The following is a 27,835-nucleotide window of genomic DNA, read 5'->3' as shown; positions in this document are numbered from 1 at the left end:
TCATATGACACCTAGCCCCACCCAGGTAGGACAATGCCACCTAGACGGACTCAACCTCGCCGATAAAAAAACAGGAGTGAGTGCGGACATTCAAATTATCTGGAAGTATATGGATCCAGCTATGCTAGGGAAAATATAAAAGAACCTAGTCAGTCACCTGTGTAATAGTACACCTTTATTCGTGGTGACTGCAGGTGAGGTTAAGAACAGAGGATGGGACACCTATATGAGAGTAAAGACTTGCGGGGTCACCTATCTAATAGTTACTGGCCAACCTGTTTCTGCCCGCTGCTAAGAGCCAAATAAGGTCTGGGATACCTCAGTATCATACACTACAAAAGCAAGAAAAAAGAAACTACTCCACTAGGAGGAGTTCAGATATTATAGAGATTGAGGGCCAACCTGTGGGGGGAATGCCCTATGGAGGCCCTAATCCTGAATGGCTACTGCCCCAGGTCTAAAGGAGGGGGAGTGTCCCATTATAGCCACACAAACTCCAATGGAGGTGCTCGCTCAGCACCTACTCCAATTCCCCTCCTAGACTGCTTGTGATTTCTCTGACCAGTTCATCCATAGTGCATTCCCCAGGGACTGTGGGTATCGGGAGGCAAAATTGGGCATTTTGCATTTTCTGCTGTTGCGAACAGGTATGTTTACTTACTTTATGAAGGACATGAGGTTGGCATTCCTATTCATGGGCTTATTGGTGTGCCCTGCCGATTAGGTCTGCAAAGTTTCTGGCTACTCTGGGCAGATGTTAACCAGTAGGTGAACTTTGTGCTGAATGGTCCAGTAGCGAATGGTCTGGGTAGATGGGAAATGTACTAAGAACGGATGCTCCGTGCTTTTGTATGTAATAAATGGCAATCATGTGTCTGTCTCAATTAGTATTACTTAACTGCAAATGATTTGGAGAAAAACTTAGAGAGTTATAAAGCCAGAAGCTCTATAAAATTGATGTGGTGATCCTGAGATTGAGAAGGCCATTGCCTCTGTATTGTGTGGTGATCTAAGTGAGCACCACACCATAGAAGGGAGGAGTCTGTAGTAATGATTATGTGTGGAACTGGGTCTGCAAAAGGCCTGCCTTGCACCATGTAAGCGGGAGTTCACCACTTCATAGAAGTGTGCTTTGGTCTGTACCAACACTACATCTTTCCACTTACCATGAGCTTGTGACAATTAGACTGCCAGACATTCATGCAAGGGTCTCCTGTTCAACCTTGCATAAGGGTCTGGGGTGTTCCTGAAGCCCCTGGACTGGGGGCTTTTTCAGACCTGGGTGGGCTGAGTTTCCTGGTGTCCGACATTATCTGACCAATACCCAGGGTATTGGTACGGTTTGACCAATGGAGGGCACAGTGCCCCAAAACTTGGCACACTTCCACGGTTTGTCCTTGTGGTCGTCGGGTCCAGCTGTGACTTCTGGTTCGGGAGTTAGCGGCTGGTCATTGAAGTGAAGTGACCCTCACTGATTTGCTGGTTTCTTCTTGTTGCAGTGTGGTACCCTCCACTCTGGAGGAAGTTCTTGGGCGATTTTCGAAGCCTGGAGGTCCTCTGGGGTTGTTCAGAGTTTTTCCAGTGGCCAGCAGCTCCTCAACGGCGATTGTCGGGTCTTGGGTGCAGCAGGCAGGGTTTGGTGCCTTTTCTGTATTGCAGCAGGTCCACCATTCTTGTGCCTTGGATCTTCTTGGTGCTGGTCTTCTGTCTGTTGAACCTGATTGGTTTAGGGATGCCCACTAAATACTGAATTAAGTGGGTGTTTTAGGGGGAACCTTGTAGTTTCCAATGGGACATCTTTGGGTGGCTACACCCACTATAGTGACCACTTCCAGTGGGTAGGATCACTTCCCTATCCCTGATTGGCTATTTTCCTTCCATCTAAGATAGAGAAAAATTAAAGTGAGTGTTCACCTCGCAGGCAACACTTTAGGGATGGTGCATTTCAGGTGGGCCACTCCTACCCTTTGTGTAGTTTCCCGCATTTGCTCCCGCTAAATGTGGGGGTTTGCAAAGGGGTTGAGCATCGGCTGCTAGCAGCAGGCCTGGGGGTCAAGTCTCAAAGCTGGTAAGCCCTTTGAGGCTCGCCTTCAGGGCAGTGCACATTCCGGAGGGAGGGCGTGTTAGCACCCCCACCCAGGAAGGGCATTGTTCTACAAACCAGAGACAGATCTCTCCCCCAGGGTTTGTGGATTGGGTGTCTGAGATTGCAGGCTGGATGGGACCAGTCAGCAACCATGCCAAGGTAGTTAGCTTTTGTAGGGGGCACCTCTAAGGTGACCCCTGTGTACACTTAGGGATAAATCCAATACTGGTACCAGTTTGGATTTATAATTCAGAGTTGTTTGATACCAAACAACCCAGGGTTCAGAGCGGCTACTGTGTAGCTGGGAAACTCGTGTTGACCAGTGTCCAGTACATGTATTAAAATGGCTGCGCTGTTGTCTCACTATGTCCCAGGGTTGGCAAGGACACAGTGGGGGCATATTGCTCATGCAGCCATGCCCTCACATATAATATGGTGCACCCTGCCAGAGGGGTGCCTTATCCATAGTGTATGGTGGACAGGGCACACAGGCAGTGTGCCATGTCGAGTTTGTGTTTTAGGTTTGCACCAGGAGACACAGCCTGCAATGGCAGTGCTGGGTGCATCTGGATGCCCGGCCCTAGAGGGTGGCACAATCAGTGCTGCTGTCCTCAGGGGCCTACCCTTAGTATCCCATGCCCTGGATACCCAAGTACCTTTTACTAGGGACTTATAGTGATAGCTAAAGGTGTATCCAATTGTGCCAATGCATCACAACAGTTTTAGGGAAAGAGCTCTGGCCTAGGGAACCAGGTTAGTAGGGGCCCTGGGCACTACAATTTCTAGGCTACATTATACATCAGGCAAAAACTGGGGCCAACCATGGCAAAAGAGGCCTTTTCTCACACACACAACTAAAAAGTCCTCCTTTTCTTGGACCATGTGCATGTCTACAATATGGTAGGTGACCACAGACTAGACGACCTTGAGGTGTGATGAGGTGATATCTGGAAGGAAGGGCCAGAGTTGTGCTCTGGATCAGTGTACCCTACTGGATCAATATGCTGTTCATCCTTTAGGTCATCTATTGAGTCCGTATCTACAATTGATGGAGTTAAAAGTCTTGTAGAAACATGCCTGTGGACAGGTGCAGTATGGTAATGAGTCTGAAAGGGGCAATGGCGGCGGGCTGGATGCTATGTGAGGGGTAGTGGAGTGGGTGGGAAGAGGGCTAGTTGCACTGTGTCTAATTTTTTTTTTTAGATGTTGCCTCTTGTGCTCTGGGCTGTAAAGCAGTTTCTTCCTGAAAGGGAAGGTTCCTTTTATGGGGTATAGGGTCTGGTGGTTAAAGGACAATGGTAATTATTCTTCTGTGAACCAGTCAGTAAAGAGGCACTGCTGCTTTGTGTCCAGTTCTTGCTAAAGCCACTCAAGGATAGGGTTCAAGGCCTTCTCTGGAGTTGCTGGAGGTCTGCATGGCTCAGCGTTCTTGTGTGCTTAATGTGGATGAGGTGTCAGACCAAATCTGGTCTGGATGCTGACTGGCTTTGACATTGAGGGAATCAGACATCGACTGGTGTCTTGGAGCTGAGGCAGCGCTCAGGGACCCATGTCCCTTTTGAAGCTTATGGGGTGGCTGATGTAGGCTTTGGAGCCTTTGAGGCTTTCAATGTCAAAGAGGGACCAGAGGCCCTGAAGTTGTTAGAGCAGCTGGAGGCCTTGGTATTGAGCTTGATGGATGGGAATGTCTGGCCTTCTGCAGGTTTTTGCTGGTGATAACCAGACCCTGTTGGGGTTGTGGCCCATTTCCTGCTCTGTCCTTGATCAAAAGTGCTTGGGACTTTAGGCCCTACTCCCACAAGAGGGGTGCTAAACCTATTTGCAGGGAGTGGGGTGGTCATGAGTTATACTCAAGAGTTCTCGTAGTAGTTTTCATCCAAGGGCCAGACTTCGACAATGTAACCACCTCTTGCTTGCCACTGGAACCTATGGGCTGCTGCATTACTGCCTTTTGCTTTAGAAGAAGCCACGATGTTCCAGGCATTTCCTCTTCACACCTGCCAAAGGCAAAGTCTTTTTCCTCCCTGAATGTGTCCAAGGGCTTCGAGATGTCTTCTGGCTGAAAGATGCATGTCCATCGATGTTGCTTTTGGTAGCAAACAGTTTTCGTCTACCTGAATGCCTACCATACCGGGCAGCTTGTGTCTTTGTGGTTGGGCACCAGGCAGAGACTGCAGTCTTGGTGTTGATCGATCCATGGGTACTTAGTATGGCACTGGGGGCAGTACTGGAACAGTGTCTGTTCACTCACCGGTGCTTATTGCTGGATAGGGTGCATATGGAAAAGTATTTTTTTGAACGTCGAAGGGGCTATGCCCTGACGCAGTTGGAGAACGACTGTGGAGTGAGGGTTCTATGTATATCACTTAAGGCAAAGATGTAAAACTAAAATATCAAGAAAGGACACAGAAAGAATCCTACAATACCAACTGTAACATGCCAAAACACAGTTCACGTCAGAGCCTGGATGCAGGAAAAACAGTGTAACAAGGAGTCACTGCCCGCATACCATGTACGTCGAGTAGTCACACTGCATTTTGCTACTCGAGAATTTTCATAGAAGAAAACAACTTGTAAATGTCTGAGCCCAACTCTAGATGTAAAGTGCTTGCTAAACATGTATTTACAGCCAAACATGCTATGATTATATATATATGCTCTTAGAGTGTGTTGACACAAAATAAAGTAGTTCTCTAATGTCAGAAGTGGAAGCATAGCAGTCTTTCAAAGAGGTTAGCATAGAAGAAATGCTCCACGGGTGAGGAAAATAAAAGGGAGATAAAAAAAAGAAGAAAAAAAAAGACTATACATCCATATAATCATGCGCAAGGGCTGACCCAAAGCCCTCCCTGTGCTGCACTGAAGACAGTAGGTCTTTAACAATAAACATCTGAAACAGTAGTCAAGACACAAAAAGGCATACTTTTCCTATTTCACAAGTTACGCTTCCCTTTTCACCCAATTCTGCTAGTGACGTAGGTTGTTAAACCAAATATGCTGTGCTTCATTTTTGCATGCTTGCTTAAACATATAGGAACCAACTAGGATGACTGGTGAAACGTGGATTGGTGTGGCCAGGACCTGATGACTTAATGCACACACTGCAGACTCTAAGTTCTTTAATCACAACATTCTTTAGGAGAAGCTTTTCCTCAGCCTGGCCTTGAATTCCTAATCAATTGTAAAAGAGTTAGATTTAAGAATATGTATGGAAGAGGAGATTTCTATTGGTGTTTTTATAAATTTATTTGTAATGAACTGACTTTCTGGTAAACTACTAGATGGGAAAACCTACAATTTACAGACATAAATATGTCTTTTAGAAGTGGGGCAACGGCTCAGGCATTTTGTTTGCTGCCAGTTAAATTTAATATGAGTTACTAATTGTACAAAATCAACACAAATCACAATTTCTACTACTGAATACATAACAGCTAAAGCAAGGTATGACCTAGTAGTACCACACATCAATGAATCCACTGCGGGGAAGAAAATTAACTATTTTTTAAATGTATAACTTTAATAAAGCAAATAGTTTTTTTTTTTTTTTTTACTTACAAGAGCTTTAAAAATAAAATACAAAATGTACAGTTCCAGTTTAGAAACATTCGACTATTCACACGAAGCACTGCAATTATGATGAAATTAGCTAAGCACCAAACCCCTGCACTTGGCAGTATAAATGACGAGGTTAATGGCAAGACTTTTTTGCCAAGTGCAATAAGGTTTAAATTACCAGTGTTCAGAACAATTGGAAGCAAAGAACATACACAGTCAAAGTGGATGCATACAGAAATGTTTCACTCAGTTTCTACAATGTTTTTGCATTTCAATTTTATAAACTGCCACAATTCCATACGAGTTGTTAAAAAAAAAAAAAAATGCAGTTAAACTAGTATTGGCACTTGAGATTGGAGAAGTCAAATTCACTATAAATATATATTCATGTCCTGAAAGATGTTTTTGTTCTTATGTGACAAGAGTCATGAAGGGATTTTAAGTGCAACCAGATTTAAGATTTGAAGTTAATCAAATACACACAACACTCTATGTGCCACTACAGAAAACTGAAAAAAATGATAACCACCAACATTTTCAGTACAAGACCTTCAAAAGTAAAAGTAGCACAGAAAAACTAATGACATTACATACAAGAGCAAACCAAACTGATTGTGCAAAGCACATTACTATGAAAGGTCTATGTACAGCAAACAATTCTTTGTAAACATGGTAAGCATAATTTTCAGAAAACATGGTGACAATATAAATACAGGCAACATTGGCATCCTCAAACAGCACAAACGGTAACATTCTGGGCTTGTAAACACAGCCCATCACCATACAAACAGAAAAAATGTATGGGTTATTAAAAAAACCCAACTTTTTAATGGTTTTAGTGTTTTTTTAATATATATATATACTTATATATTTATACATTTTTTTGGTATATTTAGATATAAATGTACTTTAAACTGGTAGAAAATGGGAACAAAAATGTGCTTTTACTATCTTCGCTGAACAGTTTTATGAAGTTAATAAAGACAACTAAATTGCCCACTTTCCTAAAATATTAGAATAGTGTAATGATTTAAGAAAATACAAAAATAAGATTAATACTGTCAATACTTTTATCCCCGAAAATATCGTGGGTTTTAATCTTTTAAAGATGTAGTATGAAATTTTAAATAAAGCAACTATAAAGAATCTTTTGTAACCTATAATATACAGTGGAACAACTATACAAATATATTTATATTTCTTACCACTGTTTTACTGTTTTCAATATAATTTTCTTAAGCACCATCCCCTCTCCTACTTTTACTTTGGTTGGAAGAATATTCCTTTTTCCACAGGTTGTACTGGTTTAAATGGCACGTAATGACTGTACATAATTACATTATGTCCAGTTCCTTAAAAAAACAAAAGTGTTCACCAACTTGCTAACCATATTTTAAATTTTTATCTTGTTTCGTTTGAGCCAGCTCACTACGTTTTTACTTTTAAACTGTATTATATCAAATAAGACTTCTCAATATGTCCAAGCAGTCAGTCATCAAAATTTCACACATTTAAGGAGCACTATGTGGATAATGCCTTTGGCCAAATGCAGCAGTATTTAACAGTATACATGAAAATCCAGATCAAAGACCCACATAAAGCTGATTATCCTACTACAGCAAGGATAAATATATTTGACAAGTTAGCATGTTGCTCACTATTCTGAAGTTACCCATCAACTGTTGTAAAAATATGTAATGCAGTTCTGCTTCTGAAACTCTGCAGTTGCATTCACATTTTGCATTTCATGTACTGTTGCTGCTTCACTATCCCACAAAAATTATAATTGCCACTGGCAGCTTATTTAGAACAGCAAGCCTTTATAATTTGTGCATATATAAATCTAACAAGACCAGTGCTGAGCAACATTATGGCCACCACGTCTGTCTGTTATAAAATATTTCAATGCACCTTCAGCAATATATGTTCAACTATAAACCTATGTGAAAAAATATCTATAAAATACAGTGTTTTTCATAAGGTTGTCTTTTTAGTATTTTTTGTTAAAAAGTAATATCCAAAGCAAATGTAATATATTTTAAAAGCCTTTCTACATCACAGTTTTGGACTGCTTAAAGTGTATATAATGCAACAAATGTACTGGCTGTCCTTACTCAACACTATATTTTAATTAAAACATTTGTACATCAGTGTCATTTTTATACAGAATTGCCTGGAAATATTTCACTCCATGTTAAAAAAAACAAAAAAAAAAAAACAAAAGGAATATAATGCACTTCAATACACAAGTAAAACTGTGAAATTGATATATACACCACTGATAAGATTGTTTGGCCCTATGTTAAATGTTCTAATTTGAGTAGTATTAGTACTGATGCAGGTACGATGGTCTGCGCTCGTGCTTCACTGGAAAAGATTTAAAGCCCTTATTCATCTGCTTATGCTGCTGTGCCTGCTGCTGTGCATAAGCAAATGTAGAGATTCCCGTTGATGGAGTACAGTCGCTTGCGGTGGACCACACAGGGGACTGCAAAATTTGCATTGTGTCATTCCATTGGCTGACTGGATTAGTCATCTGGTACAAGGAAGAAGTTTGACTGGGCAGTGTATTTGTGTGGGGAGAAGAATGTTGCCAGGGCGCTTTAGGCGGCCATGTTTTGGTTTTATTGTCCTGTCAATTTGAAGAAAGGAGAATACACAGAAGGGTGTTAGTACAGTACGTGGTATTACTAAAAGTGAATTACAAAATTGTCAGAGTACTCTTATACCACTATTTAAGAAAATTTTAAGCACTGTGATTCATTTTGAGAGTTGCAAATTAAAATAGTCTCAGAGAACAATTTACTCAGCTTATTATTTAAACATTTTTTTTTATTAAAGGCTGAGATCCACCACAAACTTATAAAAGGCAGGCTATAAAATATATAACCAATTGCAATATTTCATCATGGTAGCACAATTACAATCATATGGGCTTATAATTGCACTACTATTCACATTTGGTGTAATGGAATATAAATCAAACATATTTTTCTTAGAGGCTACAAAGAACAAGCAACCCAGTAAGATATGATCAAAAGATTTGATGGCACACAAAACCAGGAGCACCTTCTCAGGTACGACCTTCAGTTATGTCGATAAACTCTTAAGTGGCACTCAACCAAGCACAAGTCATAGTAATTTCTTTGGCGAAAGTTAAATTGTAATTGCTTTTTTAATATAAACAGAAATTATTTACTGTTTGCAATCAGGATTAGGTTGGCAGCTCTTGACATTTTATATTCGGTACTAGTTAGTTAAAATCTAAATTTTGAATTTACTAGAACACTAGAATCACTCAAAATGATAGCGGGCTACTAAGGTTAATCAAAGACTTATCCTTTGTGGTCATGACTGTACTCAATCATTTCGCAAGCCTAAATACTTGTATTCATAGCAAGCAATTTGGGTACCATTAATATAACATTTCCCACCTTAACTGCTTATGTCAAAACCCCTGTCTGATTTTATCATGGTTACAGAGTTTTAGTGGCTCCTGTATCAAAGATGTCAAGTGATCGCTGATGTCCGATTAAGGATCATCGATTCAACAGTACTCTATGTTTAGCTTTTGTTTCTGCCCAGGTCCAATATTTCCTGTAGTGTCACCAATTTGACTTCCTCTCTATTGAGAAATCTGTTAAGAAACCACAGTTTTGGCAGTTAACCTCCTCCCTAGTTGGGTATATTGGCTCTCAAAAAGGCTTCCACTGGCACTGTCTGTAGACTGCCGGCCTTCCACTTAGCACCAGGATATCTCCTGTGGACCAGCAGAGCTGCTTCCCTGCACCTTTGCAGGTGCCCAGGAAAACACCCAGGAGGACTCTGGATTGCTAAAACCGGATCCCAGACAGCACCAGTGCCACCTACCCAGAGCTTAAGTGGACTAACTGTGCCAGCATGGTTCCCAGCCTCTCCAGAGACAAAGACCACTGTGTGTTTCCCCACTGCAGCTTTCACACAGACGCCTGCAGCCTCTTTGTGCAGCTCCCCCACAACTGCTACTGCCTCCAGTGACTGCAACCCAGCAGTCCACTGCACTTCTGCACACAGACACCCTGGACCAAGGAGAAGAGGACCACTGGTGTCCCTGCATCCCCCAGGCTCGTGAGACTTGAGCCCACTTGTTCAGCCGGACTGGTCCCCAGTCCACACCTGCAGCCCATTTCTATGGGCTCCTTTCACTGTGACCACCATAGGTGATGGAAACCAGACTGTTCAAGAACCCTCTGCACCAGGATCAAGGAGAAGAGGACCACAGGTGACCCTATGTCCCCGAGCCTCAGTCGAACTGAGCTCCTTGGTGGTTCACCCTGACTGGATCCCCCAGTCCTAACCTGCAGCCTCTTCTCATGTGGACCGATCCCCATTGACTAACACTGGCCACACGATGCTGTACTACACCTCTGCACTCCAATGCCGCCCGGTGTGACCTGTTGGTGTGGCCTTGCCCAATGCTCACCTTAAGTCCAAGCGAATTGTGTGTAAGACGCTGAACTCTGTTTGCTGTATTAGTTTTTTCTCCATAGGATAACATTGCAGCTTTCAATAATTGCACTACCCGAAAGATCCAATATGGTGTTCCTCAAATGTTTTTTAAAGGAATTATGCCATCTCTCCTCACAGCATAGAAATGCGATTCTGGCAGACCAAGCACTCAGAGTTGTTGCTGTAAAAGAGTATGTGGGGACACTTGAGACTGCAGGTGTCTTTCTCTAGTCAATCTCTCCCTTAAAAGGGGGAAAAATTACTGATGAGTGTGAGTCAGTTTTCAAAATAAGATCAGTTACAGGTGTCTTTGCATGGGTTTTTGAGAAGCCTGAAATTTAAGTCTCCAAAACCTGAACTTGGTTCAGTGCTCTGGGAGCAGTCTGAGACATTGGTAGGTCCTGCACAGACTGTTTTCTTTGGTTTGATGCCACTAGCACCGTGAAAATTAGATTGGCTGCCATGGTGCTTATGTTGTCTCAAACTCAGCCATAGCCAAGGATGCCTTGGACACACCTGTGTAGAAGTTTTTATGTTTTGAAAATAGCCAGCGTCATCTGCTGGAAAACCTGAATTTGATCCTTTGCAGTTTCAGAAGAAAAAACATGCCTGCTTGACGTTGATCTCCTGCAATACTGACATAGGGCCCAGCTGCTTCCAGAACTTCTACCTGTTATTTCCTTTCCCTCATGATGTGAGGATAAGACCTTGTGTGTTTGCAGGCCTTTCTTACAATATTTGCTATGAGAGCAGCTCCTTGAAGGACATCTAGATTATGAAGGGGTACTGGTATCTCTCCTTCAGGAAAAGGCCGTAAGATGCTTATCTTTTCTCCAATGAATCCACATCACATGATGTGGTCACGTGCTTTAAATATTCACAACACAATCTTGGTGTTGGTAGGTCAGTATCGTTACACACCAGGCTTAAAGCCAAAACACTTTGTAGGGGATTCAGTCCAGGGAAAGAACCTACTAAAACTGGCAGAACAGAATAAAACAGTGTATAGCACTCAGGATTATATGACTCTGGCTCTGTCAAGCTCTGGAAAACAGGAATGGCATTATCAATGCCTCTAGCACCACATATTGGACCTCCTTAGCCTACTTGCTGTGGAGCCCCAGAAAGCTGAAAATGGGGTCGGACATCACCTTGTGACAGGAACGAGGTACTGCTATGAAAAGATGCTCCATATTCAGTTTAGCCCTGAAAAAGGTTCACAAAAAGAATTTGTAGTAACACTTATCTATTAGACCTTAAGGTTTAGTACTCTTTTTATAAGATAAGTTTTAGTACTCTATATGTACCAGATTAAGTTTAGTACCCTTTATTTACCAGACTGGTCATTATCAGGTGTTGAATTATTTAACTACAGAAATGATTTTGGATCAGACCATTTAATAAGATGACAGCACCTTATTAAAGTATTTAAATATCTTTCAGGAAATTAATTTTGAACTTTGTTGTGGGTCACGTCAATCCTTGTGACTGTGAGAATTTGGTACAAAGCTAGGGCAGTATAGAGTGTTACATACGTGTCGCTCAAATGGGTCTGAAATTTATGCAAAATCTTCTCTAAATCATGCACTTATTTTCAGCCACCACAGCATATTCTAGGAAGGCAGCAGCCTGATGAAATAACCAATCACTTGAAGAAACTATATTGAGCAATTAGCAGGAAAAAGACTTGCTTTTGCAAATTGTGTAAAATGGACTCACTCACACAGCTTCTGTGGATGCCATAATACTTGCTTTCCTCTAGCAGGTGTCATTCTCACCTTTTCCTGACTCGTCATCACCCTGTTATTGTGAGTTTTAAAGTGCAGCTCCTCCTTCTCTACAGCTGCAGTTAATGAAGAGGAAAAGATTGGGGGGTGAGTCAATACAAACTGAAGTTATCAACAACTTAGCTTCTGCCTCCTTAGTCTCTTCAAGAGAAAAATATGTAGGAAATCATTTAAAGCCCCAAATGCAAAACACAATTCAGCTCACCAAGCAGATAAGGACATGAGTTGAGAAATACAAACAGAAACTTCCACTGCAGCAGAAATGGCTCAATCTAATTCCCTTATGGATTTGGGTATGGATTTGACATAGCCATGTTTATCTTCATTGCTCCAACTCATTTCGAAGTTCCAGAATAGTAGCAGAAACACTGAGAAACTGTTCTTCTCAAATTCTAAATTGGCGCAAGAAAAACTAAGAAGTGGAAGACAAAAACCTTTACAAGACATACTGAAACCTTATTGTTAAATAACAATTAAGTCCCATCTACTATAAAAGTTAAAGAGATAAATCTCCACATACCTTCTCTGGTTACAATAACAGAAATTAATCTCCAGTAGAATAATCAAAAGGAAATGAAAAAATATCAGTTTGTTTCTTATAAACAGATGTTGGTTAAAAATGGGGGGGATTGTATGTTTTATAAGAGAGTATATACCCATACGTATGAGAATTGTGTAATAGATGGTAAGAAAGAAAACATCTTACCAATATAAAAATGATAAAAAGGAAGTAATAATGAATCCTATATATCAGGGAAGAGGGAACTAACCAATGAAAATCCACTGATAGATACAACAGATGATACTGAGCGAGCAGTAAGCCAATCAAATAAAAAGAAGATACCAAAAAACAAATGATGAGTGCCAAGTCAGAATAAGGAAGGAGATAGTAGTAACGGGGCAAGCATTGCTAAAATGAGGCAAACGAAAAAGGGTTTAAATCATTTAATTAAGGGAAAGGACTAGAGTGAAGGGGTTGAAGATTAAGTTATAAAATCTACCCTTATAATTAAAGAAGTAGGTGGAAATTTGCAGAAAAGATCTTAGAAAGCATCAACAAAGTGTAAGTGCTCGTGGGTGTGTTTAGAGCAGGTACAAAGAGCAAAGAACTGAAACCATTAAATAGAGGGTGCCTACTACAAATCTTCCACAAATGTTTCCTTTTGAAATCAGTTTCATTAGAAGATATCAAACAGGTATGTGCTGTAATAGACACAGATGGCAGGGAAGTTATAAAGAATGTTTTACTCACAGCAGGCAAAGGAACTGATGTGTGATGCATAACATGAATTAATTATCAATGTAATCAAAATAATTCTCAATGCTAAAATAGAAAAAGAACAAAACCCTTATAAACACATGCTGTCTCATTAAATCAAAGTTGTGTAGCATGGAAAGATGGGAATGGTGTTGGCTTTGGTTGACAGGTAGTGTGGATAAAGGTGGACTAAAAATAATGGTACTAAATGCAATAGAAGAACTCAAAGGGGAAGAGGTGGTGACAAGGAATTATTATGAATGTCTGACCTTTGATGATGAAGATAAGAATGGAACATCTCGCTTGAGATATGTAGATTGGCAAAAAGTCCCCCCCATAGCATGAGGTTTCTTTTTAGCTAGAATACTCGCTTGAATGATGTAGATTATTACAAGTAGGAAAATTGGATAAAATCCTGGCCAAGTAGGACGTAAAATGTCTTTAATAAACATGGCTTTGTGGTAAAACACCAATATTTGATGGGTTTATCTAAATAATTACAAAGCTAAAGCAAACAGGCAAACAGAATAGGATGAGCTTTAGAGGCAAATTAAGTCTTGTTTCCACTGAGATTGGAAAAGGTGTAAGTAAACTGAAAACCAAACGTGAGTGGATACAGATCAGCCAAGTAAATGTAGATGGTCTTAATAAACTTAACCGAATAGTTGAGCCATTTCAAATGAACATGTGCAGTAACAGTGTTTCTACCTATTCGAGAAGTTTGGCAAAATTAATGTGTCAGAGTTTTTTTTTTTTAACAAGTAAAAAGTTTGAGAAAGGAATTCCAGTGAAATCTAAAAGGATAAAACGGGTCGGAAGAAGATAAATGTGAACTGACAGGGTGTGCCAAATATGGCTCCACAGATTATCTCTCATTCTCAACTCAAACTCTGAACCATTTGTTAGATTCTCCTGAGGATAAAACTGTAATGCGAGTCATTGGGTATACCCTAGCTTACATTACCTGATGGTAATTCACAGAAGTCTTAACATGGGCCTTTCAGTTTCCAGATTGCATTATGTAAGATGTGGATTATCAGCCTCCAGGGCCTTTCAGTTTTCTTGTAATCTTCCTATAAAATGCTACGAGAAAATGAATGAATGTTATGCGCATAGAAGCATGCTGAAAAGGAGACCAGACAGTTGTAAAACTAGTAGCTTGTGGAAAACATTAATTACTGCAGTCACAGGAGCGTGAATAACTTTCATCACTTCGGTAGTATACTGTGAATATCCATATTAAGTTACCACTCACTCTTAAAGTGATCACTCCTGAATAAAAGAGCATGTCTGAACAAAAATCCAGCAAGAGCAAAACACCAGCACACAAGGAATACTACAGACCAATGCCTTCTAACCAAGAACTCAAGCGATTTAAAAGGGGATTAATAAGGTTTCATATACCCTCTACTGGATAACATGGGGAACGATGTCAGATGGGGACCTCAATGCAAAGACGACAATGTACAAACACATTTTCTTCAGTATGGCCCATTCTTTGAATATAAGAGAGAATCAGAACTAAACTACAGTGCTGATCATTTTTCCTTAAGCATGCAATCCTTCGGGTGTGTTAGGACCAATTTCCCAAAAGAAATAATCAAACTCAATGGAAGATAGTTGGCTGGATCAGTTTGGCAGCCTTTCCTAAAAACTGGAATGTTCCTGCCACCCGTCCACCAGTAAGCAGTAGAAATTCCAATCATTATAACATGTGGTAGAAGGACGAAAAAGATCCCCAGGTGACAGCTTATGAGGTTTAAATATCAACAGGGATTTGGCTGGGCCACATGCCTTAAAACCTGAAAAGAAATGACCCGGCAGGGAGTGATGCTATGAAAGCAAGGGACATTTAAATGTGTAAAGGTTGAAGAACTTGTTTTGGCTTAAAAAAAATAAAAAATACCTCAATAATTATCTGAGGGGTCTAAGTCCTCCTCCTTTAATAAGCTTCTGATCATTAATCTGTTATTTTCATTTTTTCTAAGGCAAGTTATTTATTTATGAACAATTTACAATACAACACCATAACCTCCCTGCGAGTCTCAAAACAAACAAGGAAGATACAGTAGTGTACCAAATATAACGCAAGAAACGATCAGAGGCAAGTTTCCATGACCAAACATCTCTGCTAATTTAAGCTTGACCCAAGTCAGCAGCCTCCCATCCATCCAGCAGCACAACCACAAGGAGCACACCACAAGAATAAATTCCGTAAGTATTCACTTGGGCGCAAACATAACCAACACAATTCAACCAACAAAGTAAAGGCGGCAGAGCAGGCACGCACCGCAAGGGCTCACTATCAGACAATTCATACATGGCATACAGACATCCCAACCAATCCAAGCAATGTCAGAATGTGGCGTGACCTAGCGAACATCATCTCACTGCCTACAATCCTGAGAGTCTAAAAAAGCGCGGAAGGGCGCCCAAATATCTATAGGACGAGAATTCGCAGGGGCCAGCTCCCAGAAAATTGACAGCTGTTCCTGACAGAACGCAGCATCCCTTAAAGTAGATGAGCCGCAGTCTATAATTGGGCGACAACATTCGCATATGCGCACAACTCTGCCACATTTCCTCGGTAAGCACCTCCCCCACATCCAGCTCCCATTCAGTCTTAGCAGCCACCACCACTGACCTCTGCAGCTCCTGCACGCACCCATACAATCGAGTAATAAGCCTACGAGAAGACTGCGCACGCTACAACAACTCCAGTGCTCGACAAGTCTCAGGTACAGCTGGGAGACCAGGATACCACACACGAAGCAGTGCATAAACCCGCAGCAAATATAGCGTATGCAACGGGTTGTCAGCACCCACCCACAGTTCCTCCTCCGGCTCCAGCAAACCTTCATTCACAAACCAAGCTCCCAGCAATGACAGCTCAGAAGCTTCAAGGAACTCACGTAGGCGAATGTCACAAGACATCCGCTCATCCGCCACATCCAACACCGGAATCGCAGGGGCAAAAAGCGTCCCGTCCCAGATCTACCCCCCAAAGCCGCCCAAGCCCTGGAAGTACACGCCACAGTATCTATCCCTCTCGCATGAGTTCGAGACAGACATCCATGAACTCTCGTCAGCCGATCCAGCCAGACCAAGTCACTCTCAGGCGCAACGTGAGGTAAATACCATATAGGACGAATCCAGAAATACGCGAAGTGGGCCTGCGCGCAATAATAATAAAGTTCCAGATCCGGGGCAGCAAGGCCCCCCATTTCGAACGGTAGCGTCAGCTTCTCCCAAGCTATCCTAGGCGGAGCGCCAGTCCACACCAATCACACCGAAGCGGATCGAAGTCTCTTAAGAAAGGTCACAGTAAGCACCAGCGGCAGGTTGACAACGCGCCCACTGAGCGAAAGCAGCAGTGTGCGCCACACCTCCAGTCTATCTTCCAGCCAGGCCATCAGTCTGCCATAATTGGCAAGCCACACGGTTTCTGCATCGCAGCTGAGCCACATGCCCAAATAAGGAACCGGGCCCTCCGCCCATACAACTGGATACCGTGACTAGCAGTGTGCCGTACCACTAGTGAGGGGAAGCACCACTGATTAATACCAATTCATCGTAATGCCCGAGAAGCCACCAAAGTGAACAACCTCAGTCAACAGAACATCCATATTCACACCCCGCTCCCATACATACAGCGCAATATCATCCGCATACAGTGAGATTAAAATCAGCCGCTGCCGAAACTGCAGAGCTCTATGATTGTGATGCTGCCGCAGACAGGCCGCCAACGGTTCCATGGCGATAGCAAATAGGAGCGGGGACAGAGGGCATCCCTGACGGGTCCCCCGGGCCACAGGGAAGGGCTCCAAAATACACCCATTCAACCTCAACCGCGCAACTGGGGCCGAATACAGCAATCAGATCAATTTAATAAATCTGGCACTCATGCCCACTCTGCCCAAGAGCGCAAACAGATCAGGCCAGGCCAAAGAATCTAACGCCTTAGTCGCGTCCAAAAACACAGCAGCAGCCTCGTCGCCCGCCGTGAGGCTACTCAGCACCGCAAAAGGTGTGAAGGTTATAAATTGTCGACCGCTCAGGCACAAAGCCAGACTGGTCCGGTAGCACTAAGCGCGACATCAAGGGCTGCAAACGCAGTGCCAACAGCTTAGCGAGTATTTTATTATCCACGTTAATCAGACAGTGGACGGTACGAGTCACAGCTGTACGGGTCCTTGCCAGGTTTGAGGATCGTAACAATCAACGCTTCCCTCAAGGATGCAGGAAGAGAACCTGTCTCCAGGGCCTCAGCATAGACCTCTAACAAATAAGGAGCTAAAATATCAGCATACTCCTTATAGAAAGCAGGGGTCAGTCCGTCCAAACCAGGGGCCTTCTCACCAGGCAACCCACTAATAACCGCCTTAATCTCCTCCACTGAAAAGGGCTCATCAAAATAGGCCCTGTGAGCCTCCTCAAACCAAAGCAAACAGATCTCTGAAAAAAAAGCCTGAGCCGCATCAAGGTTGTGCTCAGAGGGAGCAGAATATAAATCTGCGAAATAGTTTACAAAAACCTGCATTATACCTTCAGTGCCCAGCACCCGCTCACCCCCCTGCCCATCGATGCCAGTCACATATCCATTCGCACAAGGCTTGCGCAGCAGGTTCGCCAGTGTCCGACCGGCCCTGTCCCCTTCCCCATAACGCCCGGCTCTGGCATATTTGCCCAGAAAACAAACTCCCCGTTGAGCGGCCTCCTCATATCTAGAAACCGCTCCTCTCGCAGAGCCTCCACCGTTTCTCACTAGCCCAGTCTGTCACCAATTTCATCTCCATCTCCGATATCTGCCACTCAAGCTCATCTAATTCCCTCCGCAGCGCACAAAGTACCTCGTGCTGCTTAGCAAGACACTCTCCCCGAATGACCACTTTAAAGGCCTCCCAGAGCCTTCCTGCCGAAGCAACCGACCCACGATTCTCCACCAAATATTTTTACAATGGCCTCACGAATCTCTACTCGAAATGCCTTGTCCCGAAGCGCCCCACACGGCAAGCGCCAGGCAAACGCAGCACTCGGGGCTCCAGGTATGAAAAGCCGCAATAGGACCGGTGAGTGGTCCTATAGGGTCCGAGCCAAATGATCCACCGACCGCGTCCACATCTCAACATCCCGAGTGCCCAACCATCGACCTAAGCGCGACCAGCTGCTATGAACATAATTAACGCAAGTGCCTTCTTTCTTATCCCCATGTTTCACCCTCCATAAATCTACCAGGGCTCCATCACACATAACTGTCTTTAACGACGCAGCAGCAGCGGAATGCCGAGGTCTAGCCGCACTCTCCCAATCACGCTCAGGATCCAGAACAACATTGAAGTCGCCCCCCCAGATCACAGAGCCATGTCCCAGTGAGTCAATCAGACGCCACAGCTCGTAGAAAAAACCAGGGTCATCAGCATTCGGACCTTACACTGCCACCAGCCGGCAAGGCTGATACAACAGGGTGCCATTCAACAACACATAGCGCTCCTCAGGATCCACTATCACACGATGAGTACGCCACTGCAGCCCTTTACGTAGCAGAATCGCCACTCCTCTAGCATAGCGCGAAAACCCAGCACCATGGCACTCACCAATCCACCCAGCCTGCAGCCGATGCATTGTGGAACTATCCAATTGCGTCTCCTACAACATACATATATCAATATGATGACGCTGAAGATAAGCAGACATAATTCGCACTTTACGTTGATCATTCAGGCCATGCACATTCCATGTAACACAGTTAACTGTTGCCATCAGTCCCTACCACGAACCAGCAATCACTCCCTATGCCCCACCTGCGTGCCACTTGTCGCCGCCTTCTGCACTCCTTCACTCCGGGGAAAACAAGAACAATATTTCCACTCAACAATGAAACACCCAACCAAACCCCCCACCAACCCCCACCCACGCCGACCCCCCAACCGGGTCAAAGCAGAAGCACCCCCACCCAACCCCCAATAAGAACATAAGGGGCCCCACAACATAGATAAAGGACTCATCCAAAGGTCGAGAGCTAGCCATTCAGACCATCCGAAACGGACGGGCCAGAAAGGACGAAAGGCCAAAAAGGACAACCAAGATGCAGGCAAAGCGGCATCAAAAAAGGATCTTAAATCCAATACAACAAGCACTCCCGGAAGGAGCCCAATTCCATCAGCATCTTGACGCAGAGGCAGTTAATCAGTGTCACTAAGGGCCACCCGCTCCGGCCCAGCATCTCCAGCCCCCTCAGACACAGAGCGCTGTGGTAACGTTTTAACAAACTTGGGCGCTAGTTTCGGGTCAGTAAAGAAATGTAGTGTGCCACCATGCTGAATCCGCAGCTTCGCCAGGTAAATAAGCGAAAAACGAGCTGCTGTCAAGCTCAATGAGCGCTTCACAGGCAAAAAGGCCTTGCGTGCCGCCTGCACAGTCGGAGTATAATCAGGAAAAAAGGATAACTCCGTGTTACCATATAGCACTGGGCGGCGTTCCCGGACCAGTCACAGCACAGTATCCCGGTCACGGTAGTTTAAGAGGTGAAAAATAACAGGACGCGTGGGGGGGTGGGGGGGGGGTCCCGGGGGCGGCCGAGGGCCCAGCGATCTATGAGCCCTCTCCACCACCAACATACGAGACAACTTGCCCGGGTACAAGTCAGCAAGCAGCTTCTCCATGAAGTCCTCCATTCTCCCCATGGCTGTAGTCTCAGGTAAACCAAGCATCCTGACATTGTTGCGTCAAGAACGCGCCTCCAAATCCTCATTCTTATTCCTGATAACCTCCAGAACACGCTCCATCCGCAACAGTCGCTCTCTCCCCCCACGTCCCTGGTCCTCCAACTCCGATGTGCGCGATTCAAGTTGCTCAAAACGGGCATCATGCTCTTCCACCTGGGCACGGATACGATCCATCTGCTCTGTCAAATGATCTAGCTTGGCGTCAATCCCCACCAAGCTGCCCTTGAGATCCAAGAACATGGACCGAATTGAAGAGTCCGAGGACCCCTACTCCATCTGTACCTCTCCAGTCGGAGGACCCGGGCCGAACCCCTTCCGTCTACCTCCATCAAAAGAGAGCTTCGCCTGCCGCTGCTCAGCCTTGCCCAAACCGCACCGCACCAGTGAACCACACAGGCTCCAGTGGTCCTTCAGATCGAACAAACGGCGCAAGGCGCAACCAGGGCCCCCAGTAAGAAAAAACAAAAAAAAAACACCTTAACCAGGCAACGCCCAGCCAAAAACAGGTAAGTTCCAGAGGGCCTCAATACACTTAAGAGGCTCCACAAGAGCGTTGAGGGTCAGCCAGGGGCGTCATCACACAGCCATCTCTATCACCAGCACGCTGGCTTCTTCCGTCTGCACCACCATCCAAGGTCCCACGTGGCTCCGTGACACAAGGCCTCAAAAAAATTCCAACCAGGGCCAGGCTGACCAAGACAACAGGCCAGTCAACACTCAGGACCAGCCCACGGCCCAACCAAGCGGCACCACGACACAAAATGACAGGGGGCCCCCCTGCACGAGCGCCGAACCAGGGGCCCCCAAGCCGCTACTGAGCCTACTCAGCAGCCCCACCGCGTCGCTGCAAAAGGGGGTAAGCCCAGCCGCCCAGACCGAGCGGCCCCCAATCAATCACACAAAAAGGGGTGGGGGGGAGGCACGGCCTGACAACGCCGCCAAAGGTCCCCCAACCACCACTCGGCACTCCAGCGCGGGGCCCCAGGTCTCCTAGCAGTCACCTTCACTATCAGTGGAGTGCAGGAGCAGCCCGCTCCGCTCCAAGCTGGGCCAGCACTCTGCGCAGGCCCGGGGGCCACGCGGCCGCCAGCACCAGACCCCGCGCAGCCCACGGCGGGCCCAGCTCACTCGGGGGGGGGGGGGGGGGGGGGGGGGGAAGGACCCCACCGCCGAAGGACCCCACCCCAGAAACCGCTCACCGCGCGTCCCGCTTCGGCGGGCTAAAAAGCCTCTTCCGGCCGCCCACGTTGATGAGCGGCAGCCCACTCAATCGGGAGGCCTCTACTGTAGGCCGGCCCCCAGCCCAGCCCGCTCCGTGTCTCTCCCCTGCAGGAGCACCCGCAGCGGAGCAAAGGCAGCAGACAGGAGCACTGCAACAAACCGGACGTCCCCCGTCCCAGGGGGCCCTTCCAGCACCGCCAGGCCAGGAGAAATGGATGAGTAAGGCCCTAAGTCCGGCAGAGCCTCACGAAGTGATGGCCATCTTGCCGGCAGGCTAGCTCCGCCCCCCCTTTCTAAGGCAAGATTACTGGAGGAGTACTGGTGTCCCACAACAACTCTTCTGGAAGTGGCACAACAGCCATTACAAGCATTATGTATAAGGTAATCGTTAAAAAAAAAAAAAAAAACAATCATGTGAAATTTCTTTGTCATAAGAAACACATGCAACCTTCTCTAGCCATACATATACCTATGAATATTAACCAAGATATGTTCATACCTATACCATGGCACCTCCCTGTGACTATACAATGCACATAGTATGCATTCTTTTCCAGATAGCTGTTCGAACATTCATATTAGAATCACATTTGGTCTCTATCTGGAATTTCAAATGTATTTTTATCGGATGGGTGTAGTAGTAGACATTAAAATATGTCTCATGGAAGAACTTATCAATGTTGATCTAGAGGCCTCCTTGATGAAGTGATGGTTGTCAAGGAGGCTTGAAAATACATGACATATTAGGTCTAATAAAGGTATCAATGTGTTGCTTTGAATGAATTATAATTGTGTTCAGTTAGGAACAAAGTACACAGAATGCGAAGGGAAACGTTACTTAGACTGTAAGCATTTGTTCGTAGCATGTAGTGCAGTAGATTAACATGCTATGCATAATCCTGCCATCTAGTGTTGGTTTCGTATGTGTGCACGTTGTTTTTCTTCGAAGACTATTTCAAGTCATGAGGCACTGTAGCTCCCTTGCTTGGTAGTAATGTGCATGGTCATCAACTCTATTCTTAAAACTTAAGATTGTTTTCACGCAATATTGGGGGGTGGGGGAAGGATGGAATATGAAGCGAACAGATATATAGGGAAATATCCGCGCGTAACAGGAAAAAGACAGTGAAGGATTCTGCAACAGACATAGGCATCCAAGGAGGAGGGTGGGCCATGTGAACCTACAGCACTACATTCCATGCATAAACAGATGCTTACAGGGTAAGTAACATTTTCAGCTCTAGGCATGTGTGGCTGTAGATGCACATTCAGTGCATCTTCCAATCAGAAGCTCTGTGTAAATCCAGGCACACAGAGTGTGTTACACTCCAGGTCTATTTAATGTGAAGCGCGGACACACCAGTAACTTTACTTTCACAGCACCCTTTTCTTTTTAACCTAACTGCCTTTTACTCTGCTTTTAGAAACTTTTGGGATGTTGTGAAAAATACGGAGAGAATTGAAGGATTTGTGGGGAAACAGACTACTACACCGTGTAGTGGAATAGCTTAAATACTATTGGTTGGTTAGTGGGGGGAGGGGGAACCAATCAGAAGCTCATTTAAAGTCCAGGTGCACAGAGTGCTTTAGGCTTCACTCCTATTTAATGCATAGCGTGGATGCACCGATGACTTTACTTTCACTGCAACATTTTCTTTTTAACCTAATTGCGTTTTACTCTGCTTTTTATAAATATAACTTTGTGACTGTTGTGACATACAGTGAATTGAAGGATTTGTGGGCAAACAGACTACCGCACTTTGTAGCGGTATAGCTTGAATACTATTGGTTAGCGGGGGAACCAATCAGAAGCACTGTTAAATATCAGGCGCACGGAGTGTGTTAGGCTCCATGCCTATTTAATGTGAAGTGCAGCGGGGACGTGCGACTGGGCATGCCGCAAAGTCGCCAAATGCAAGCCTGTCTGCCTCTGCCTGCGCCCAGCCGGGGCCAGCCACCATGCTCAAATTGTGGCTAATTCCTCTGAAGAGCTGCGCTGCCAGAAGTCTGAACATAACCCTGCCCTCACCATGCAATTACGCGAGCTTGGCCTACTAAACACTGATGATCCCATGGCGAAGTACTCTAAAACTCTTGAAACTCTAATTAACCTTAGTTCAGACAGTTCTGCTATCACCACCCACAAGCCAGAATATTTTCAACTCTCTGTGATTTATATTAACACACCTTCTCTGGTTAAACACCAGACAGACATTTTTCATGTACGAGCCACTAATTAATAGTAGATTGCTGCAACTAACCAAAACTTGGCTCTCTGATGAGATGGCCCCTGACATTCTATCGGCTCTACCTCCCAATTATTACATCCTTCACAGGAAGACAGTGGCAGGGAAAATGGGATGAGGCGTAGCAGCAGTAATTAGGAAACATTAAATTAAGGTTAAGTTTAACCCTCTGTGGAAAATCTGGTGTTTAAACTTGATTTCCCCCACCTCCTCTCTGACGTGTGTCCTCCTGTGTAGACCCCCAAAGTACATGCAACATTTCCCTCAACACTTAGCAGAGTCAGTGTCCCGCTACTCATTGATCAAGCCAATTTACTTTTAATTGATGACTTCAATTATTGGGCTAATGAGGAAAACAGAGGACAGCAAGCCACTGACCTTAACGACACCCTTACCAGTTTAAATCTAGAACAGCAGGTTTTCCAGCCTACGCATGTTAAAGGCCACACACTGGATCAAATCTGGACCACCAAAGCTCCTGTAGGGGGCGCTGAGAATTGTCCCTTGTGTATGGTCTGATCACCATCTGATTTAATTTGCACTAGTTAACCTCACTCTTCCTAAACCCTTGCCTTGTCCCGGCACTGTATTTAGGAACTGGTTTCAAGTCGACCTGAAATCCTTTTGCATTCAGTTGAAAACATCCTCTCCTACTCCCATGAAAGATACTGATGGTCATTCGAAGGCAATCGCAGGATAGTTAGTGGAGGCTAGTAAAAGGTATGCACTTCAACGTAAAGTTAAACAGATGAGACATTGAGATGCCACCACATGGTTGTCAGAAGAGCTAAAAGCAGCTAAACTGGAACTTAAGAGGTCTGAATGCAGATGGTGTAATTATTGTGCAGATTCTAAGGAAACTTTTGTAAGACAACTTAAAGAGCAAAGACAACTTAAAGAGCATAAAAAACTGATCAAGCAAGCTAAAACCACCTTTTTTTTCTAACAAGATCTTTAATTCTTTTATTCAAGAGATTTAAAATTGTTTATGAGCTCTCAAATCTAGACAGAACCACACTACCTATCACACCATCTCAACACCTATGCGACTCACTCAACTCCTTTTCCATTAATAAAATTGAGACCATTAAAAAGAGTACCCCTTTTAGTCCTGTGGATAATACCACAGTACATAACACAGATGCTAAAAATTCATGTCTTCTATCATATTTCCTTGGGATCAGTGAAGAGGACCTAATGGACGTACTACAAAAATCAAATCAGGCTCCCCCAACAATATCTGACCCCCAAATATTTTAAAAACGGTGCTCACACTATTCCCTGATTTGGCAATATCTCTCCTCAATAAATCTCTTAATCAAGGAACTGTTCCAAGTTCCTTTGAAGAGGCAGTCTTAGCATCACTGGAAAAGAAAGCTGGCGAGGACCCCCTCAGCTTAAAAAATTATCGACCATTTTCTTTACTTGCCTATCTGGCAAAGATTCTCGAGGCACATGAAGCAAGGCACCTCTGCTCCTTCCTCGAGTAAACAGATTATCTCGCTCCTAGCCAAGCAGGTTTCCGACCGGCCCACTCCACAGGAGCAGATACTCTTATCAGTAGTGGATGAGCTGCGTTAAGTTACTTACCTTCGGTAACAATGTATCTGGTAGAGACATTCTAGTTCCAGATTCCTTTCCTTAGAATTTCCCCCAGGCATCAGAATGGATCTGGAGAGTTGGTCGGCTCCGCGTGCCTCTTGGGCTCCATGATGACATTGCAGATTGTATATAGGCGCCAACCCGGTGCGCTGATGTCAGTTTCTTTTAATGACTTTCCACGTCAGTAGTGTGGAGCCATGAAGAGCACTGAGAATGGTGTGCAATAACTAGGGCCCTTAAAGGGAAGTCCCTGCCTCTAGAAATCAGCTCGCAGACGAGGAGGATCTCACCAGATCTAACCAAGGCTCTCCCTACTGCTGAAAGAGACCTTGCGCCACCTTCGGATGGAGTAGCCATTCGTGATCGACTCTGCATTGACGGCTTGTTATAGTAAGACAGTTACTAAAATACTGAATAGGCAATACTCCAATAGGAGGTACGTAAACACACTATTATGTACAAATTAAAGTCAGTGATTAGCACAGAAAGCAATAGCAAATAGTAAAAACAATAAAAAATTGTGAAGGCCCTACGGGGAGACCAAACCATATACTAAGTAAGTGGAATGTGAAAGGCAGTCCCCCATCCAAGTAAGTGGAATCAGTAGAGGGAAGCTGGAGGAACTAGGAACCCCCAAACGGTAATGGGTGCCCCTGCGATCAAGAGAGAAGAGGTAAGAACCTGTTTTGTTCCCCAAACACACAGGAGAACTTTGGAAAAGAACTGTGCAACGCCCAGATAGGACTGGATGAAACCAAAGGTGGATCTTGACAGAAGAGGACCTGCAAAAGAAGAAGACCAAGTCCAGTTAAGTTGTCCGGCTGTGGCAGGAGCCACTACCGACCTTTCTGTAGATGCAGGACCAGGTCGACGGTGGATGAAGAAAGTCAGCAGTGCAGCCACAGGAGCAGAAGAGTTCCAGAAGTGATGCCCCACGTCGGCGGTCGAGTAACTGTCAGTCAGTGGGTGCTGGAAAACCACCAAAAAGCGTTGGAAAATGTCGGAGAAGAAGGTTTTGCATGGCTGAGGAGGACTCGACCCAAGGTGACCCTCAGCAGCTGGGAGAGTCACAAGAAGAGGAGGCAGCCCCCACAGGCAGCAGGCACAGGAGTTGCAGTGAGGCCCACTCAGCACACCTGGAGGGGAGTCCCACGTCGCTGGAGCAGCAGGCAGGAGACTGTGCTTTGCAGGGAAGAGTGCTGGAGGCTGGGGCTACACGGCGCCTGCAGAACCCTTGGAGGGACAAACAAGTCTTGGTAGCTGCAAGAGTCGCGGTGCACAGGGCTACTGTCCTGCAAGGAGAGGCAAGGGCTTACCATCCCCCAAGTTGGACAGCTGGTAGAGAGGACCAGGGGGACCACTCAGACCACCACCTGTGATGCCGGATCCACGCAGCTCCAGAGGAGAGAAGATCCACGCAGCCTGTCATTGCAGTTGGTGCCTTCGGATGCAGGGGAGTGACTCCTTCACTCCAAGGGAGATTCCTTCTTGCTTCTTATGAAAGCTAAAGACTCGTCGCCCTCAGAGGATGCACAGCCAGGGAAATGTTGCAGTTGCTAGAAGAAGCAAGAGAAACAATGTTGCAGAGCGGAGTTGTCACTGGAGTTGCAGATTGTCCGTTTCTGGCGGGTCCAGTTGTAGTCCCGGTGGCCAGAAGATGAAGTAAACGATGGAGAGGAGTCCTGCTGGAATCTTGCATGTTGACTCTGAAGACCCACCTGGGAGGGAGACCCTAAATAGCCCAAGAAGGGGGATTGGTCCCTTCGCAGGGTGACCAACTATCAGGAGGCGGCTGTGACACCACTTGCCTGACCTGGCCACTCAGATGCTCCCAGGGGCCTCTGCCCACCTTGGATTTAAGATGGCAGCATCAAGTGGCCACCTGGAGGAGCTCTGGGCACCACTCCTGGGGTGGTCATGGACAGTGGAGTGGTATTGTCCAGTTTCAGGCCAGAGCAGGGACTGGGGGGTCCTTGGACTGGTGCGAAGCGGTTTATGCAAGGACGGCACCAAATATGCCCTTCAAAGCATACCGGTGGATTGGAGAGGGTACCCCTCCCCAGCCATGTAACAACTATTTCCAAAGGGAGAGGATGTTGCCTCCCTCTCCCACAGCAAGTCCTTTGTTCTGTATTTCTCTGCTTGAGCAGGTGATGCAGCAGGAGGGCAGAAGCCTGTCTGAGGGGTGGCTGCAGTGGGAAAACCCCAGAAGACTGGAAGGCGCATTGTTGGGAGCCCTCTAAGGAGCCCCCAGAGTGCATTGAATCATACAACCAATATTGGCAACAGTATTGGGGTACGATTCCGACATGTTTGATAACAAACATGCCCAGGTTCGGAGTCACCATTATGTAGCTGGACACGGGTCCACTGCGTAAACTACATAGGTAAAATGGCTTCCCCGCACTTACGAAATCCAGGGAAATGGAGCTGGAGTTCATATGGGGACCTCTGCTCATGCAGGGGAGCCCTCAAACATAGGTACCTGCACCCTGCCCTCTGGGCTCTGAGGGCCTACCACAGGGGTGTCTTACAGTGACCTGGTGTAGTGACCTGTAGTGAAAGGGGGCATGCAACGTTTCATGCTAGCTGCAATGGCAGGCCAGCAAACACATTTTGCATGGGCTCCCATGGGTGGCACAATACAGGCCGCAGCCCGTGGGGAACCCCTGGTACCCCAATGCCCTAGGTCCCCAAGTACCATATACTAGGGACATACGGGGGAACCAGTATGCCAACTGTGGGGTGTGGTAAGTCCTAAGCAACCAAATTTAGCGGGAGAGCACATAGTAATTTGGGTCCTGGTTAGCAGGATCCCAGTGAACACAGTCAAAACACACTGATGGCAAACAAAAAGTGGGGGT

General features: G+C 45.2%; 1 protein-coding gene across 1 annotated transcript in view; it reads right to left on the bottom strand.

Annotated features, from left to right (window-relative positions):
- Positions 1-5,585: 5,585 nt before the first annotated feature.
- Positions 5,586-27,835, bottom strand: part of GARRE1 (granule associated Rac and RHOG effector 1) — a 506,156-nt gene continuing 483,906 nt past the window's right edge. Inside the window, exon 14 of the mRNA XM_069216464.1 lies at positions 5,586-8,276. Coding sequence (XP_069072565.1) covers positions 7,971-8,276 — 306 coding nt within the window. The 3' untranslated portion in view covers positions 5,586-7,970. The remainder of the gene's footprint in view (positions 8,277-27,835) is intronic.

Source organism: Pleurodeles waltl, chromosome 12 (genome assembly GCF_031143425.1).
Source record: "Pleurodeles waltl isolate 20211129_DDA chromosome 12, aPleWal1.hap1.20221129, whole genome shotgun sequence".
In the NCBI taxonomy this organism is placed as follows: Eukaryota; Metazoa; Chordata; class Amphibia; order Caudata; family Salamandridae; genus Pleurodeles; species Pleurodeles waltl.
Note: the sequence above shows the minus strand (reverse complement) of the source record. Positions and strands in the feature narration are given on the sequence as shown.